The sequence below is a fragment of the Cupressus sempervirens genome, chromosome 4, assembly GCF_028749045.1.
Source record: "Cupressus sempervirens isolate cs-2001-9-10 chromosome 4, ASM2874904v1, whole genome shotgun sequence".
Classification (NCBI taxonomy): domain Eukaryota; kingdom Viridiplantae; phylum Streptophyta; class Pinopsida; order Cupressales; family Cupressaceae; genus Cupressus; species Cupressus sempervirens.
In genome coordinates, this window is record NC_143121.1 from 582,723,734 (window position 1) to 582,743,057 (window position 19,324).

The window sequence follows — 19,324 nt, forward strand, 5'->3', positions numbered from 1 at the left end:
GGGTAAAATCATGATCAGGAAGAGCATGGCAGTGCAGTTGGTACCCCTAGAGCAACAAGAGTACCTACATGCATTTATGATGGGCCCACACATCCAACATTCTTAAGGAATGAATCGGGGGAAATTGTAGAAGAGGAAGAAGGTGTAGCATTTACAGATAACATACTGGATATGCATGCTGATTGGGATTCATTACCACCGCAGGTTAAGGAACACTTGAATTTTTACAGATTCGTGACTCAAAAGAAAGATCATAATAAGGCCAAGCAAGAAGTAAGGTATCAGCTAGAGCTTGGATTAACATGACTCTTTGACCTATGACTTAAGTAGACAAAATTAAGGCTGCAAAATTGCATTTGGATGGTGTAGCTCATGATTGTTGGCATCACAAGATGGTTACCTTGCAGCATAACCTCATTACCTCCTATCAAGAATTCTCAAATAGATTGATTGAGCACCTTGACAAAAAGGATTCAAAGGTGTACTTCAGAGATCTTGCTCAGCTTAGGCAGATGGGCAGTTTGGATTCTTACTGTTCTCCTGCATTTTGTGATGGAACAGTACCAAACTTTTTCAAACTAGTTTCGCATCGCTCTAATTTGATATTCAGTTGCTTAATGTTGATCAATCAATCAACTCTAATTTGTATATCAAATTGTTTTAATGAAGGCTTTCATCAAGTCTTTTTTGTTTTGGTTTTTGTCAATCCTTTGCTTTATTTTGTTTTTTGAGTTTGCATTTGTTAGTTTTTAGTCCTTTGGTCTTGCTTAAGTCATGGCTTTCGTTTTCCCCTTCGATCCGATCTAACTTAAAGTGTAATCGGAGTTGTCAGTCAAAAGATATGGTCGTTTTAGTATCCAAAAAGTGGACCTTTTTGATGCAACAGCATGAATTAAAAATATCATGTTATATTTTTAATTTGACATTCATTTTTTGAAAAATATAACTTTAATTCACTTTATGTTATGTTTTTAAATTACTTTATCAGTTAAATTTTCACCTAAAGTAACTATAGTGCACTTTATGTTATAATTTTGAGTTACTTTTTGATTTTTCACTTAAAGTGACTATATTAACTATATAGTTCAGTTTAATTTTTGATATTTAAATCAAATGCTCATTTAAATGTTACTTTTTAAATGATATTTATATGTCATATTTTTAATATGATATCTAAATATGGTTTATGTCCTATTTAAGTAACATTTTAATGAAATTAAATTGACATATGCTTATTTAATCACTTTAAGTTGTCAAAAGTGGACATTTTGCATGCCATTGCACGTAAAATCCATCAAAAGTGGACATTTTACATGTCATTGCATATAAAGTTCAACTTTAAAACATAAGGTCATCAAAAGTGGACCTTTTTGGTGCCATTGCATCTAAAGGTGAGTTTTATGACTTAAATGTGCTATTGCATCCGAAACATGAGCTTTCACTTAAAATAAGAAATCAATCACAAAAGGTGTGATTTGCATCATAAGAAGTTTTTAAAACATGCAATCCATCCCAAAATGTGCAATTTGCATCTTATGCATATTTTAAAACATGCATTGCCTCCTAAAAGGTCCGATTTGCACTAAAGCTCATGTATTTGCTCTCAAGAAACCCAATTTTGGAAGAACACATGTAAAGAGCCTCTAAGAACCCAATTTTGAAGATTGTGAGAGATTTACTTAATGGTTTCTCACGAAATCTTCTCCATTAAGGTCGTTTTTTCTTAGCCATGGATTTCCAAACAATAGAAATCGATTTATCTTGCTACAAACGTTTTTCCAAGCTCCATCCAAGGACAAGGTTTTGGTAAAAACTCCAAATAAATCCATTTTAGCTCACTTTTTGCCTAAGGATGAATCGATTTGGCTTTTGAGGTGTTTTACATTGCATTATGACTCATGTTTTGGTGTTTAACAACCAAAACATTTTTTTTACATGCCTTGGAGAAACATGTTTCTAGTCAAAAACGTCCCGTAGCATGTGCAACCAAAAACATTGGATATTAGAGCAATGATAGGGCACGTTTTTGGCATCTAAAACTAAAAACGTCTCACTTGCTGCCTTCTCCCATTCGAATTTGAAAAGTTTGAAAGTTTCAAAGTATTTTTTTGAAGAAATTTTCAACATTGGAGCATTTCCCTCCACCATTTTCGGCACTTAATCTTCATGTAAGTGGGCAATTTCTTCCTTGCTATTTAATTTGTGCTTATCTTTCTGATTTTATGCACATTATTGTTTGATGATTGCCACTTGTTGAAATTGATACCATGGAAAGTGCATTTTTCCTCTAAAAATGAAGAAATTGTTCATTTTCATGTTTTTGGTTTTCCCCCTAACTCCAAATTCGAAATTGTGTTGAAGTGCTTTGCATATTGACCTGTTTGAGTCATTTTCCAAAAGTATGTTTTTCTTTTGAAGTTTTTGTGTTTTTTGTGCTTGCTTTCCAGTTTTCTCCACTTTGGAGAAGTTACAAGTTCTTTCCCAAGAACTTTTTCTTGTTTCATTTCATGCGAAAGCATCATCACATTTCACTTCCATCTTCCATGTCACAACACTTCACATCTCATCCGACAAATGCAATTACATGTTTTCCATCTCATTCACCATTTGCACATGCACGTAATCCCATTTTATGCTTCCATTTTCACTCATCTCACTTTCTGCATTCATTTGCACGACACGATTACACGAAAAGCCTTATGTGTAATTGCATCTCAAAACCCCATTTTTGACTTAAAGTCACTTTTTGAGAAGTCAAAAAGATGTCATTTTCAACTTCCATGTACTTTGACTTCATCTTTTCACCAAAGATGAGTATAAAGTTCATTGTCACTCTTACATTTTCCATTTCCATCTCTCCATATGCACCGACACTTTTATGACCAAATACATGTTTCTACATCTTTCCATGCTTTGCATCTCATTCATTATCTACAATTGCATGTAAAAGCTCATCCTCCATCCGCCTTCGCATCACATCTCATCTTTCATCCCTTGTTACATGTTACATGTAATCATTTTTCATGCAATAACACCTTGAAAACCTTAAGTCGCATTTTAAAATCAGCAATCTTCATTTGCACACATTCCCATGCATTCCACCTTCACACATTTTCATTTCATTTCATTTTCCATTTCCCACCTTCATAACACTTCATTCCGCATTTTGTTTCCATTCACATTTCATCTCCATTTACTGCAAAAGCATATGATTTCTCTTTTGAAATCATTTTGTTGGAACTCCTAAGTTTCAAATCCACATTTGAACCTTTATTGCTGATCGAGAATCGACTTGTATGGCAATTTCCTCTAATGATGTGTTTATGTTTTGGGACTTTTGTGTTGCAATGCAAGTGCAACAAATGCCCTCACAATCAAAATTAAAATCCAAAGGCAAGATGGAATATCAATTCAATAAAGAGCTGGCTCATGCAACTCCATCATCAATTGCATCTATTCTTGATAACATACACAAAGATTTGTCATGTGGACATGGCTAATTTTCTACGGAGAGTTGAAACTCTTGTTTCCACAAGATGAAGCGCATCAAAAGAAGTCACATTCACTTGGAGTCTACATTTCCTATGGCTGCCATGGAACCTGATTTAGTTCTCGGATGTGCAAGACGTTTCAGTCCAAAATCAAAGACAATCAAGTACGCTAATGGCAAGGTTGTAATCAGTCTTGACCCAGAGGTCATTGAGTAGATCTTCAAGGTACCACATAATGCAAAGTGTGCAAATCTAACCAAAGAATCATCTTTGGCAAACTGGAATGAGAAGAAAGGCAATTATCAAAAGTATGTTAACCAATACTAGTTAGACAATAAAAGAAATAACTTCTCGAGATGGCCAAAGATCGTTCATCAGTCTAATTTCAAACAAGAATACAAAGATCTCATCATTCTACTTAGCAGAGTATGTCGTCTCAAAGATTCTACTGATCACGAATCATGGATGTACAAGTTCATCTTTCAAATTATGGAAAACAGAGAACACATCTTTTGGGGAGAGTTGATTAGCACTACACTTTGCCATCAGTTGCTCAACGCAAGAACTTCAGTGCCCTTTTACATGAACTCTTACCTCGTCTACATTGCTACTACTATAGGATCTTCCTCTGGTTTCTCAACCAAAGGGGGATCGTCTTCAGATTCTAGTTTGGGATTACCATGACCAGATGACTCTGGCTAATAGTAAATTCCATTACATAAGAGTCCAAGATGCTTTCTTTGGGAATTTTTGGAACTTATTCGATAAATAGTTATCCATCAAGAGGGTATCTGATGTAGCATTGGAAAAGGTGAATAAATACACTTGTATTTTCATTCAGTTTCCAACTTTTACATACTTGAGAGTTGTGTAATTTAAAGGCAAACTGTATACCTTACCTAAGTATGCTACAGATCGAATCATCCTGATGGAACTAGCTAGACAATTCATGTAAGTGCAGAGTGATCAGCATACTATGCATAGGCCTGGTTTCAGTATTACTTCAGTCAAAACCTTGGTGATTGGCAACTATTCGATTAACTCTGTGTACAAAGAAAAGAATATGGAAGCAGAGTTGCAATTGATCACCTTGAAGAAGTTCAAAGCCAAATTTGACTTTGATTATCGAGAAATGAATTCTCAAATGAAAAGGGCATTCACACATGTTCATCGCATTGAGGATGTCTAGATTGATATGAGAACAAAGCTGGATATAAATGAAGATGGACTACTACAGATTTATTTTGCAGTAGATAATCAATCTTAACATGTTGGAGATTCCCTTAGATTTCCAAGTCGAAGATGATGGCAACATTCTTGATCCAAAATTTCATCAAGCCGACTTTGATAAGAGGTGCCCTTTTCTTATTGAGTGGCAACAAAAAGAAGGTACATCTATCATGGATAGATTTCAATCCATTTTGGTAAATACCAACAAATGGTTGAAGAATAAAGGCCTTAAAAGAGTTAATCCTAAAATGGGTTTGGATTGTGCAAGCTTTGGCTCTCCTAGTAGGAAGTCACAATTGGAAATTACAAGGAAAGATGGTGCTTCCTCTTCTGATGCTAAGGATTCCCTCAAATTAAAATTAAAGGGTGGAAAGGGATCTAAGTCATCTCAGATCTTTGAACCAGTTCATGAATCATAGGAAGAATCGGAGGAAGAATTGGAGACAGAATCAAATGAAGAAGATACGGACGAAGAAGGGGAAGTCATGATCATATCTCGCCTAAGGCCTGCACAAACTCGTGCACCGTCCATACATGAGGCACCTTTTCTGGATGAAGTTCACAATGATGTGGATTTATTCTCCATTGTTTTCACACCTTCTATTCTAGTCTCAGAAGTCAATACAATGGCTTTTCCTATTTCTTTTGTTGCTCCTCTCATCCTTGCAAATGAACAATATGAGCATTTGGCAAATGTGTTTGAGGATTTTCCAACTCTTACAAGTGGTCAAGTTTCCCAACTTGATACATCTTTCACGTATTTTGAGCTTTCCATGACAGAGTCTTCTCATCATGCTCCTATGCCTTTAGCTGTGCAGACTGAATCTTGCTCAGTCACAACAGATATACAATTTGGATCAATGCCAATGGTCTCCACTATACCTACTTTCGCAAATGAAAGTTTCAGCTTGCCCGCATGGTCGAGCAGAATAAGAACAAAGAAGAAAAGTGGTTGTACCTCCAGATAATCTCCATGTCAAGAAGACCAAATCCAAATCTTTGAAAGATAAGATTGTTTCAAGGATTTTGGTAGATTCAGATAAAACCAAATTTGTTGAAGTTGTTGAGCCCTTGGTGGACAAACCTGTTGAAGAACTTACTCGTTCTAATTACAAATTCACTAAGGCTGAAATTGGGAAACAGTCACCTCTAAGTTGTTTACAAGATGCTCAAGATGCATTAGCTAATGTATCAAAAAGCAATCATGAACTATGGGAGAAGAAAAATCAACTCAAACAGGAGGTTTCTCACCTGAACGAGGTCATTCGGCAACAATCTTTTCAAAGGGTAGTTGTTGTCTCAAACATCCAAGGAAAGGAAGCTGATTGAAGTCACCAAGTCTTGGATAGGAGAAATCATCTTTGAAGGAGTTTGAGCCATCACGGAGACATTTGCAATTCTTAGGCGTGTCAAAGAGATAAATGAAATAGAGTGAAACTTGATCTTTTCTTTGACTCGAGAAGCAGATGATTTGAAGGAAATCCTCAATGATTGGGATGAAATGGAAAAATTTGATCTGGATGCCTTGGTATCATGTGACATTCTTCCGTCATGTGAAATGTTCTTCAGATTTCAAGCACTTATTGGCTACAAAGAAGAAACATTGAGGAAGTTGATTACAAAGTTGCATGTAGCCCTTGGAGATTGTCAAGTAGTTAAAATAGGTGTTACTTGCGATTTGGAACAAATGGGATGTCAAGTTCTTGATGAACATAGTAATCTCATTTAAGTTGAAAGGGTAAGTTCAGAATATACAATCAGGATCAATGCTGATGTGGATTTTGAAAATTTTGGTTCGCACACAATAAACAAGTTTGTCTTGCAGAAATCCTCGACAAAACACTTGTTAGATTCTTTGGCAACAAATTCCAAGGTTGTACAATCAACATATGTAGATGCAGTGAGGATTGAAGCTATATCAAAGACAATGGAGATTGTTGATCTTCCTATAGTGCATGATATCATCGTCAAGTTCAAGGCACTAAGAAACAATCTTTAAGATTGTTGTCTTTGTTTTTATTTCTGTTTGTAGGTCTAAGAGGATGCATTACATGAAAAAAATGTAATTACATGTAATGCAAGTTACATGTGCATGAAAAGATGTAATGCAAATTGCATTTGCAGTTACATGTAGCCCTATTATTTTTCTTCTAGTTAGACTAGGTCAAAGTTGGTTGAGTTGCTCCCACCTTTTCGTCCAGCTTTTTCTCAACTCCTGTGCCTATATAAAGGAGTGCCCCCTCATTGTAAAAATCATCTTTTATCTATTATTGTATGCAAGAGAGCTCTGGAGAAATCGTGCTAGCAGAACTTTGTTGTGTAGCACTATTTTGAGAGAAAAGTGAATACAAACGAGCATTTGAGACTTAACTTTGACTAAGTGAGATTGTTACTTGTGTGAATTATAAGCTTTGTCCAATGATTCATCTAAGTTATCTTTGATTCATGTTATCTTGCGCTCTTGGTAATTGAATGCAAAAGAGTTAAGAAGCAATTGGAGTCGAAGCTTTGACTAGGAGCAATTGTGGAAATATATAGCTAGAAGCTTTGTCTGTATCTTATACTTCTTTCTTAATTCGCAAAATAGTTAAGTTATTTTTACTTTTAGGAGTCTTTGTGCCCTAATTGTAAAGCTTTTCCATATAGAAGTACGATCGAATTTCGAGCCAAACTGGTACACTTTCAACTAGCCTTTGAGTTACGGTTAGTTAATTGGTATCACCATTTCCAGCTTTAGATAGAAGTGTAGTTAGAGATTCACTCTGCCCATTACTTGCTCTACGAGTAAGTGGGTTCTTCTTTGAAAGATAAGAAGAAAGGATTTGATTCAAAGAACGGTTAGAAGGGGGAGCCTTCTCTTTAAGGTAGGAGAGACTCTATCTCACACATTGTGGTTGGTCATCCTATTTTGTGACTAGATTTTTACCCAAAACTATCGGTTGCAAATTATCCACCCAACACTTACATTAGCAAGTTTCAGAGGCTCGTTGCAATGACACCTAATCTAACAAAGAGGCGATTGGTTATATTATTTACTGAGCATCTTTACGAGCTTGTCTTGAAAAAGGCATGGAGTATGGAGCTTGCGGCTCCTATGACGCAATTTCAGCCTTAGTCTAGCACCTTAATCAGAAATAAATTAGGATATTCAACCAAAGAGATCTCTTTATTTTTAGCCAATTGTAATGACTGTTCCTTTTGTATTGTCTGTTCAACTTCTTATGAAATCATGAGATGAAGTGACCTTTCAGCTTCCATTAAGATGTATAAAGAGGATCAAGATGAATTGAACAACAGGAAGAGGATATGGAGATACATCTTGTTTGTTGAGATTGCCAATTTGTATCAAATCTTAAATACAGAGATCATGGGCATACATCTCAACCATGGGATTGCCCAACTCCTATTGAGTTCATGGGCATACATCTCAACCATGGGATTGCCCAACTCCTATTGAGTTAATGGGCATACATCTCATTCACGGGATAGCCCAACTTTTATAAGCTCGGACACACAACTCCTCGATGAGTTCGTCCAAATTTGATTGATTTGCAGGCATACATCTCACTTACAAGATTGTCCACAATTGTACGAGATTTTATTTAACATTATGAATAAATTAAGTTCTTGATATTGTTTATTATGTGTTTACAATATCATTATTTCTTCCTTTGATATTGTCCTCTAAATTGACAAAATGATTCAGATCAATGGTATCAGAGTCAGAATCTTGTCCGAAAATGTGTTCTTTCCTTGGCTTTGAATACAACCAGTTGGGTAATGAGTTGCATCACTTCAACCTCTATTGCAATTCTTATCATAGTGAGCCCACAAAGTTATTTGGTTCCTCTATAAGTTTTCAACGACATGATCCCCTCTCACCTTACTTATTTTAATGGTTGAAGGATGAAATGTTCCCAACCGTGTACCACTGATCTTAGTTAATTGAACCAATACTATTTGTGAATTGGTGCGGATGGCTCCTGACAAAATTTAAATATGTTCCCACCGTCTAACAGAAACAATAAAGAAGGAATGATCATATTCAAACATTAACTTCAGAGTTTACAATGTATTCCAGAACAAACATCTAATCATTTACTTCAACTCACCCTCGACTCCTCAATTCCTAAGGACTTAACGTTAATAATGTATGGCATTTGACATTCAACCAATGGTTTAAACAATAGTACATCAGTTAAATGTAAACAATCAACATACATGTACAGATATTGGCACCTGGAGTTCACGTGAGGGACTGGGTAGTTCACACGTTGCTGGATTTGATTGGCCAAGGGTCACGCACTCTCATTGTTGCTGATGGTCAAGCCCCTTGGAGTATTACATCAGTCTACCCTTATTGTGAGAGATACCCTACCGACCTATGATGAGAGGTATCTATACTGCCCATACTTGTGGTTGATGCCTAAACACCCGCAGTCTTCCTATATCATGCCAGTATCGTGCTCAAGTCCCCTCTAGGTTAGCTGACTACCCTTGCCGACTTCCTCTAACTCTGTGATGAAGAACTGTGACCCGCAATACTCTATCTTATACGTGCTGGCCTGTATTGTCACATCCAATCCCCTTTTGGAGTGGGTTAAACCTATGGAGTTACCGTCAGCTATGTATGGCAATGCCTACTACCACATTCATACTACAAATGGACCTATTCATACGACTATCTAGCTAATACAAGGAGAGGCATGTAACTCCACAAATTACTTATTCCTCTCCAAAGTAAAGCCAACTGAACACAGTATATTAGTTTGCAAAATTCGTACCTGATTCTGATAATCTTCGCAGAGCTTTTGGGGGCTACGTCTAGTCTCCACAACTCTCGTTAAGGGGTTCCGTCCTTAAGAGAAAACCAGTCACATTTAAGCAACCAAGATTGACTTCAAGATATTGATATATTTCATGGTGATAATCCCAAGGAGCTCATTTCTTTTATAACCTCGACATGAAAGAAATTACAAACAACTAGGCAATGTAGGATAAAAGCCATTTTCGTCTTCTAGTCACTTAAGTTACTTTAGTCATGAACTTTAGTCATGAAATGACTTTAAGTCGTATAGTAACTTTATAAATCCACTTTATAAAATAAAGTATAGAAAAGCTCCTCCACTTAAATATTTCCCCAACGAAACCAAATAATCTCCTATGACTGGCTGGCATCCTCAAGATCAATGTCGATAGCCTATCTAGATGGGGAGATAGACCAACTAGGCGCCAATGAGGCCTAGTGTGGAGAAGGGGACATTACAAAGGATTGGGAAGATTTATTAAGTCTCGAGTTAAGTAAAAATTGATTCAACATTGGAAGTGAGGTGATGGTATTCCTCCATATCATCTTCAATCTATGCATGATAACTCTTTATTGGATGCTGCTTAAACTAACGAGGTTGCCAGCTTCAAAAAAGCTCTAGATACCTATATGCAAGTGTCAGGAAAAAAGGTCAATGAAGGGATATCTTATATACTTTTCTTTAAAACTCCTTGTCTCATTCAAGCCAAGATTAAGAGGATTTTGAGGTTTCAAATTGGTGTTCTTCCTTTTATCTATCTTGGAATTCCTCTTTCGTCCTGTCACTTGCATGGGAGACTCTCACAGTATATTTTGGACAAGTTTTAGCATAAGGTTGGTCATTAGACTATAGTGTTCCCTTTCTAGGTGACAAGAGAAGAGCAAAGGGTTGACCTATCACTCGAGTTCCCGTTGGTCAATAGTATGGTTAGGGGACTCATTTTGAGCATCATGGAGCATTGCAAAGGCTTTGTGAGCCATTTTGGACTTTCAAACGATACTTCCTATATTTTAGAGCTCTCCTATTTTTTAAGAACTGGCAGTTTATTGGATGACCACCTAAGGGCCATGGAGCATACTAGGATCCCTTTCAGCAGTTTTAGGTGTTTGGAGAAAGGTTCCTATTGTTTAGGGTGGATCCTACTTTTTAGGAGGAACTGCTAGTTAGAACCAATAATCACAAGGCTTTGGTCAAAATTTAGTTATCAGTCCATATTTGCATTTTATGAATAAAATGAGATATTTTAATATTTCCTAGATCGGTATTGAATAAATGTTTGTTTTTTGTCTTTTCTTCTGTTTTAGAATCTCAGGTTGTAATCTCTATTTAAGGAGCCTTCTTCTCCTTTTTTATTAATCAATTCAACTGATTATCATTTCAGCTCAACAAAGCTTCATTAGATTTATGCTTTAAAAGAAATCACCAAAAAAGAAGCCTTGAAAAGTTCTGGTGAAAAACATTCTAGGGCATAACCATCCAAAGAGAGAATTAGAAGAAAATATATTAATCTAGTATTGCATTCTATTACACCCAAACCTAGTTTTGCCTCCTAGTAAGAACAATCCAACTTTAAAGAAGAAGTGACACTGTAAACCATAGTGAAAAGGATTAAAGAAACTATCAAATGCAGAAGATCATTTGACGAGTCTGCATGAAATCATATCAGCTTTGAACTGCATTGTTGTCAAACATGAAAATTTTGAAAAATAGAAATTACCTATAATTTGCAAGTCTCTCTACAATATTGTCAACGGCAATATTTGAGGCTGCACAAGCAAGGACCTTGGATCCACGTTTCACTTCTTGTAAGATAATTTCCACCACAGCAGTGGTTTTCCCTGTTCCTGGTGGCCCATGTAGCAGAAATATATTAGCCGACCCTAAAGCCTTTGAAACAGCTGCCTTCTGCTCAAAAGTACAAGATGCAGCAAATCTTCATCAGATATTTCATAAAAGAAACTATCGAGGATTATAGAATTCAATACCAATATTAACATGTTGCTTTTTAAAAATAACCAGCTAATGACGATAAATGTAAAACAATATTCTCTATTGACTGAAGTTTCTTAATTCCAGAAACAAAATATGTTCAACGTTAAATAAATCTATCGAAGATGTTAGTGGATATTTCAATACACAGGCCCGATGCAAGTTCTGTTAGCTTATCTAGCCAAGATTCACTAACTCCATATCAAGAAGGTCGTCTTTTGTTGAGTAACTCAATAGATGACATTTATTAATGTTTTAAGCTAAATATTAACTCTGATAAGTAACCTTGGCAAGGTTAGACACTTTGCAGCCACAAGATATTTCTATTGTTGAATTATTTAATGCGAAATAATTATATCAATAATTGCGGGGGAGCAGATTGATGCTTCCACATATAATTTCTACTGTCCTGAGTCATTCAGGGAGTATTTGCTTGAGAGCTTGGATTTGCAAGAGGTTTCATACAGTATATCTGAGGGTACTCTCATTTGAGGCTCTTGTGCTATATGATGATAGGTGAGGAAAATTGTAGACCTTGGCTACAATGCTTCCCAATACGGATCTTGTGGTTGGGTTTGTTGAGAGGGTTGCCCAAGATCCTGCCCGACCAATAGTTTGGAGTTAGAGATTGCAACTGTAACATCAAGTTTCATATTAACTCAATTTAAACTAATTTCTATAACTTATTCACATAACAGCTTAAACTAGAATAAATCTAGTTAACATTAACCAATAATCTAATTGTTCAGCTGAAAGTAAATACTTAACTAATTTAATATTTCAACCGATTCTAATGAAAGGAAAAATAGAGATAACTACATTCTATCTTAACAAAATATTTATCTTTAAAGTAAATAACTAATAAACTTGAAAAGAGATACTAGACTTACAGTTTTGTTAAAGAGCATTTAGATTATGTGTGAAGCTTCCTTAATTGGTTGTCCAAGCTCTGGCATTGGTGAGAGGAGAAGCATTATCATAGGCTTAACCTTCTAGCCGCAAACCTTTTACTTATCCCCACACGTTCTAATTTACTCCCTCCCCCGAGGTCGGGCTTGGGATGTTCATTGATCCAGCCATCAGAGTATTCAGGTGGGTTGAGGTCCCAATAGTTATCAGACGGAATAACTGAAGCGTCTGGACAACAACAATATCAATTGTTCCGGCAAGTCTTCCTATTTCCACCCTCGCCAAGGAGGGAAAAACTAAAAAGAAAAGAAGATTAAGAGTTTATTTAAATAATTGATATTATTTATATTATCTTATTTTCTTGATTAAGTTTATAGGTACGTAATGGTAAGGTGACATTATTGTATTAATGATTTTAATGTAATGGTGCCACTTAATAATCATTTATCTATGATCTTAATCGAGAGAATAAAATAATATTTGAATGATATTATTATTTGATAATTTCTCAAAGGTAAGAGCTTATGTTTATTTTATATTGTTTTAATTTATAATGTTTTTACTTATAGCTCAAGCGGTTCCACCCTGAAATTATGTCACCAAGTCCTGAAAACCTTGCCAAGATGGTTTTAGGTCAAACCTATCGCTTCTGATAACTGACCTCGGTTCGCAATGCTTCCCCTCTCTCTCCGGTCTTTGTCCTATAATCATTTAAAACACCATTTTGGCCCAAACATCAATTCAAGATTTATAAATTGTTATTTGAAATCATCATAATAATTAACTTGTTCATCATATATGTACAATGACTACAATTAACTGACTCTATTTCACATGATCATGAATACAACGGCTAGAATTAACTAACACAATTTCATATGATAATTTGATCAATACAATGGCTATAATTAACTGATTCAATTTCATATGATCATGAATAAATTAATACAACGGCTAGAATTAACTAACACAATTTCATATGATAATTTGATCGATACAACGGCTATAATTAACTAATTTAATTTCACATGAACATGAAGGAATAAGTAACAGCTATAACTAACATATAATAACAATGGCTATAATTAACTGATTCAAATTCACATGAAGAAATAAATTGGGTTCAACGGCTATAATCAATTTAAAATTTTAGAGCAAAAATTGGGATGTAACATACCCACCCCCTTAGGTTTTTCATCGTCCACAATGAAAATAATATCAAATTGTATTTAATAGATTAAGATAAAAGAAACGAAATATTCAGTTTTCAATTTCTGAGAAAAGATAGGGATATTTCTAAAAAATATCATGATAACCTTCCCATGTGGCATTATCTTATGTATACTAGTCCCACTGGACCTTGAATTGAGTTACCTCTCGATTTCGTAAGCACAACTTACGTACCTCGAGTATTCTAAGTGGTTTTACCTCTATCACCCCTGGCTCTCGCACTTGCAACAATTTCCAATCAATCATGTGCTCATGGTGACTAACAAACTTTTTAAGGTAAGACACATGGAAGACGTTATGCATCCTGGCAAGGGCTGGTGGTAAAACAATCCTGTAAGCCACTGGGTTAACAACCTCCAAAACCTCGAAAGGTCCTACATATCTAGAGGCTAATTTAGCATTCTTGCCAAACTTGATAGTACTCTTCTGAGGCTTAACTCTCGGTAACACCTTGTCTCCTACTGTGAACTCTCTAGGTATTCTTTTAGCATCAACATAACTTTTTTGTCTATCATTGGCTTCCTTCAACCTCTGACAAATCTGAAGTATCTGCTCTTCCATTTCCTGAAGCATTTCGGGCCCAACAATGACTCTGTCTTCCAATCAATTCCAACTTACTGGGGTTCTGCATTTACGGCCATACAAAGTCTCAAAAGGAGCCATTTTAATTGAAGACTGATATGAGTTATTGTATGCAAATTCAACCAAAGGTAAGTATGTTTCCCATTGATACTGTCGATCCATGCAATAAACCCTTAGGAGATCCTCTAATACCTGATTTTCTCGCTTTGTCTGACCATTTGTCTCAGGATGATAGGCTGAACTTATATTTAATTTAGTGCCCTAGGTTGAAAACAATGTTTGCCAAAATCTGGAAGTTATCCTGGCATCCCTATCTAAAATAATTTTCTCTGGAACCCCATGTAACCTGAAAATTTCTTTAATGAATTTATGGGCTATCTCAGGTGCTCCATTGGATATATTCCCTGGTATGAAATGTGCAACCTTAGTTAATCTGTCAACTACGACCAAAATAGTGTTGTGGCAGTTCTGGGTCATAGGTAACCCTTGTACAAAGTCCATGGATATTACTTGCCACTTCCATTCAGGTACCTCATTTGGGTGCAACAATCCTACTGAATACCGATGTTCTGCCTTCACTCTTTGACACTCTAAATAACTTGCTACAAACTCAATTATCTCTCTTTTCATTCCCTTCCAAAAATATAAGGGTTTTATGTCAGATAACATTTTTGTTACTCCCGGGTGTCCTGAATATGGGGCTGAATGATACTCACCTAAAATTAATCTTCGTAGCTCAGGGTGATTAAGTACATAAATTCTATGTCAATATCTCAACAATCCATCTTCTTCTAAGTGAAATTCTGAATACTTGGGGTCCTGTGGATCTCTAATAATTGCAATGCTGATTTCTACATAAAATGCGTCATGCTCCAAATGCTATAAAATTTGATCCCTCAATTGGAAGTTTACCTTAGTCATTGCTGAAATATGCCTTCTCTGGCTTAAGGCATCAGCCACCTTATTTTCTTTCCCTTTAATGTAGCTTATGTCGAACTCATAATCTGCTAAAAATTCTAACCATCTCCTTTGTCTAGCATTCAAATTTTGCTGGGTGAAAATATATTTTAAGCTTTGATGATCGGATCGTAGCTCAAAAGATTTTCCAATTAGATAATACCTCCACATTTGTAAAGCATGAACTATGGCTGCTAACTCCAAGTCATGAGGTGCATAATTTTGTTCGTAATTTTTCAGCTTTCTAGACTCATAAGCTATAACTTGTTCTTCTTGCATTAACACACCCCCTAGACCTTCACCTGAAGCATCAGTGATTACCACAAACGGTTTCTGCGGATCGAGTACCCTTAAGATAGGTGCAGTAGTCAATTTTTCTTTCAGAAACTCAAAAGCTGATTGACATTTTTCTGTCCATACAAATTTATTTCCCTTCCTCTGAAGTGATGTGATTGGATAGGCTATCCTTGAAAAGTTGCTGACAATTTTTTTGTAAAAACAGGCTAATCCCATAAAACTCCTAACTTCAGATACGTTTCTAGGTTTGGGCCATTCTTTAATTGCTTTAATCTTGGATAGATCTATTGTTATACACTGTGCTGAAATAATATGCCCTAGGTACTGAATTTCTTTTTGATAAAAGGCGCACTTTGATAACATCCCGTATAACTTGTGTTCTTTGAGTCTTTGCAGAACTATCTCTAAGTGTTTCTGATGTTCTTCATTCTTGGAATATATTAGAATATCATCTATAAAAACCAATACAAATTTATCCAAACAATTCTGAAATATATTGTTCATTAAATTCATGAAAGCTGCAGGGGCATTAGTTAATCCAAACGGCAAAACCATAAACTCATAATGTCCATATCTAGTTCTAAAAGTAGTTTCATGTATGTCATCTTCCTTAATTCTCAGTTGATGGTATCCTGATCTTAGATCAATTTTTGAAAACACAATCGCACCCTTCATTTGGTCAAAAAGATCATCTATCCTAGGTAATAGATACCGATTTTTTATGGTGGCTTTATTGAGCATCTTGTAGTCTATACATAGTCTCATGGTTCCATCCTTCTTTCTTACAAATAACACAAGGGCTCCCCATGGTGAAACACTAGGTCGAGTCATCTTTTTATCCAACATATCTTGTAGTTGAATCTGCAACTCCATTAACTCTATGGTGGTCATTTTGTATGGGGCTCTGGATATGGGTTCAGCTCCTGGTAACAAGTCTATGGTGAAATCAAATTTTCAAAAAGAGGGTAATCCAGGAAGTTCCTCAGGAAATACATCTTGATAGTTCTTCAAATAGGGATATTTTTCTTCAAATGATTCTTTTAATTTTTGCTTAATTTCTCCATCTTCATAAATATAATCATCCCCGTATGTGGTTTCTCTTGTATCTTCAACTCTTACTACAAATATTTCACAGCCTTTCCTTCCATACCTCTTAAGTTGCATCGCTGAAATCTGTTGGGTTCTAATTTCATGTTTGATTCCTGAAACACTTGTGGATCTACCTCTATCATCCACACAATTGACAGTTTTGACAAGGCAATCTACCTTAGCCTTATGTTCACTAAGCCAATTAATTCCAATGATAATGTCATAAGATCCTAGCGAGCTACATATAAATTCAGTTCTGTGGAGAAATTCGGAAAATCAACTTGAGCTTCAAACAGGCATTGCTCTACCTTGGCCCTTGTCTAGTTTGCATATTCGATTGTCCATGGTTTTGCCATGAAACCAGATCTTCTTGGAAATCTACTTAACAGCCTAGGTGATATAAAACATTCAGTTGCTCCAGTATCAATGAGTATAGATACAGGGTTTTCGTAGATCTTACCCAGTGTTTCTATGAGACCTATTTGCTACTCCGCTTGCCTATTATCCAAGGTTCCGTGAATTCTCTACTGAAAAACCTGTTGTTGTTGTGGCAAAGACGGTCGTTGTGGCTGATTGAAGTTAGGGCACTGCTTCTTATAGTGGTTCCCTCCGCAAATATAACAACCCCCCGGTGGTCCTCTTTTCTCATTATTCCTGTCACTTTTGTTCACATTAAAATTTCCTTTGATATCTTTAGTTCCACTACTTTTATTCTCAGTTTTGTTGTTCTTATAATCCCTAAATTGCTTTCTTGGCGATCCAGATTCAGTGCCTTCTAAGTACCAGAGAGTCTTTCTCTTATTGTCCCGAATAGAATCATCCTTCTTAACCTTATGTTCTTGTTGGACAGCCTTTTCCAAAGCCTCTTCCATGGTTCGTGGTGCAAGAACATCTACAACTCCCCCTATCCTGTTATTCAGTCCCATGATAAACTTTCTTACCTTTAGGTTGGTATCTTGTTGGTATGGTGGTATGTATTTAAGCAATCTGGTGAATTTCTCCCAGTATTTATGAACTGACAAATCCCCCTATTTCAAGTTCTGAAATTCCATGAGCTTTTGATCATAGAAAGTTTGAGGCAGCCATTGTGTCCTAAATATATCTATGAACTTTTCCCATGTGATGTCAGTAGATCTAATGTTTAGTTCCACCTTGGTGTTTCCCCACCAAGTTGTTGTTTCTTCGGTGAATTGGTATATACTCCAAATTTCCTTCGAGGTCTCTGAAAAATTTCTGATTCCGAAGTATTGTTCCATTTATGTCAGCCATGCGTCAACTTATTCTCCAGACTCAATGCTAGAGAACTTAGGGGGTTTAATTTTCTTAATATCTGCTAATAAATCAGCCACGATTTCATTTTCTTTTGTTTATCAGCTTGTTTAGGGGAGGGGGTTTTATTATATTCAGAGGCTTCTATCTCAGCCCTAGGTGTGTCTTGCACTTCCTCACAATGTTGCCCCATCTGGGCTGCCATCTCACTCATTCTTCTTTCCATAGTTTCTAGTTTTAGTTGTGTTTCTTGTAAAATTTGAAGTAACAGTTCGTTGGAGGATTGATGGTTCTCACGAACTATCTCTCTGTTTTCTGCATTCTCATTGTTACTCATATTTGTAATTCAGGTCTTTCACCTGTTAGTTTACACAGTTAAGTTTATAGTTTAGTTTTTGTTGCTCAACTAAGCAAAAGAAAATTTCATTTTCTATTGTTCAAAATTTCTCATTGTTTGCCAAAACATTTTCAATAACAAGATTTATTTTCATTGCTCAACTAAGCAATCCTTAATTACAAAATTCATTTATATTGCTCGACTAAGCAATTTTTAATTACAAAATTCATTTCCATTGCTCAACTAAGCAATCTTTAATTACAAAATTCATTTCCATTGCTTGACTAAGCAATCATTAATTACAAAATCATTTCCATTGCTCGACTAAGCAATCATTAATTACAAAATTCATTTCCATTGCTCGACTATGCAATCTTTATTTACAAAATTCCTCTATTGAGGTGATCTTCATTCATAGAATATCTTTATTCTTGTTTTGCAGCATCTAGTTTTGTCTGGTACGTGTCTCATACCATCCATGACCTATGAAAGTGGAAGAGGGGCCTGCTCTATTTAGTGTTCCAGTTCTGTATCAATTTGTTCCTATATGTTGCCTTCTTGGCAGGAGTCCATCGGATTCTCTCCTTCATTTGTTGAATAGCTTGGCTCAAAGTTTCATTATCTCGAGGTTCGGAACAGCAAAGTAATCATATTTAGTCATATTTTTAATAAGGTAGACGAAAATGGGATGTCGAGTTTTCTTGCGAGGTGTCCTACATACTAACATCCTGGTTTACGTACTAACATCCTATAACCAGTTTTCAATTTTTAGTTAGATTTAAAGAAGCTAATGTGCCCTAGGTTCAGTGTTGAACCCAATGCTCTAATACTATATGTAACATCAGGTTTCATACTAACTGAATTTAAACTAATTTCTATAACTTAATTCACATGACAGCTTAAACTGAAATTAATCTAGTTTTTATTAACCAATAATCTAATTGTTCAGCTGAAAGTAAATACTTAATTAATTTAATATTTCAATCGATTGTAATGAAAGGAAAAACAGAGATAACTACAATCTATCTTAACAAAATATCTATCTTTAAAGTAAATAACTAATAAACTTGAAAAGAGATACTAGACTTACAGTTTTGTTAAAGAGCATTTAGATTATGTGTGAAGCTTCCTTAATT

General features: G+C 35.7%; 1 protein-coding gene across 3 annotated transcripts in view; it reads right to left on the reverse strand.

Annotated features, from left to right (window-relative positions):
- LOC149562541 (DNA-binding protein) overlaps positions 1-19,324 on the reverse strand; it is a 173,859-nt gene that overhangs the window by 75,385 nt on the left and 79,150 nt on the right. For all 3 annotated transcript variants that reach the window (XM_089826022.1, XM_089826021.1, XM_089826024.1), the window contains exon 7: positions 11,247-11,434. In XM_089826022.1, the coding sequence (XP_089682148.1) occupies positions 11,247-11,434 (188 nt within the window). The remainder of the gene's footprint in view (positions 1-11,246; positions 11,435-19,324) is intronic.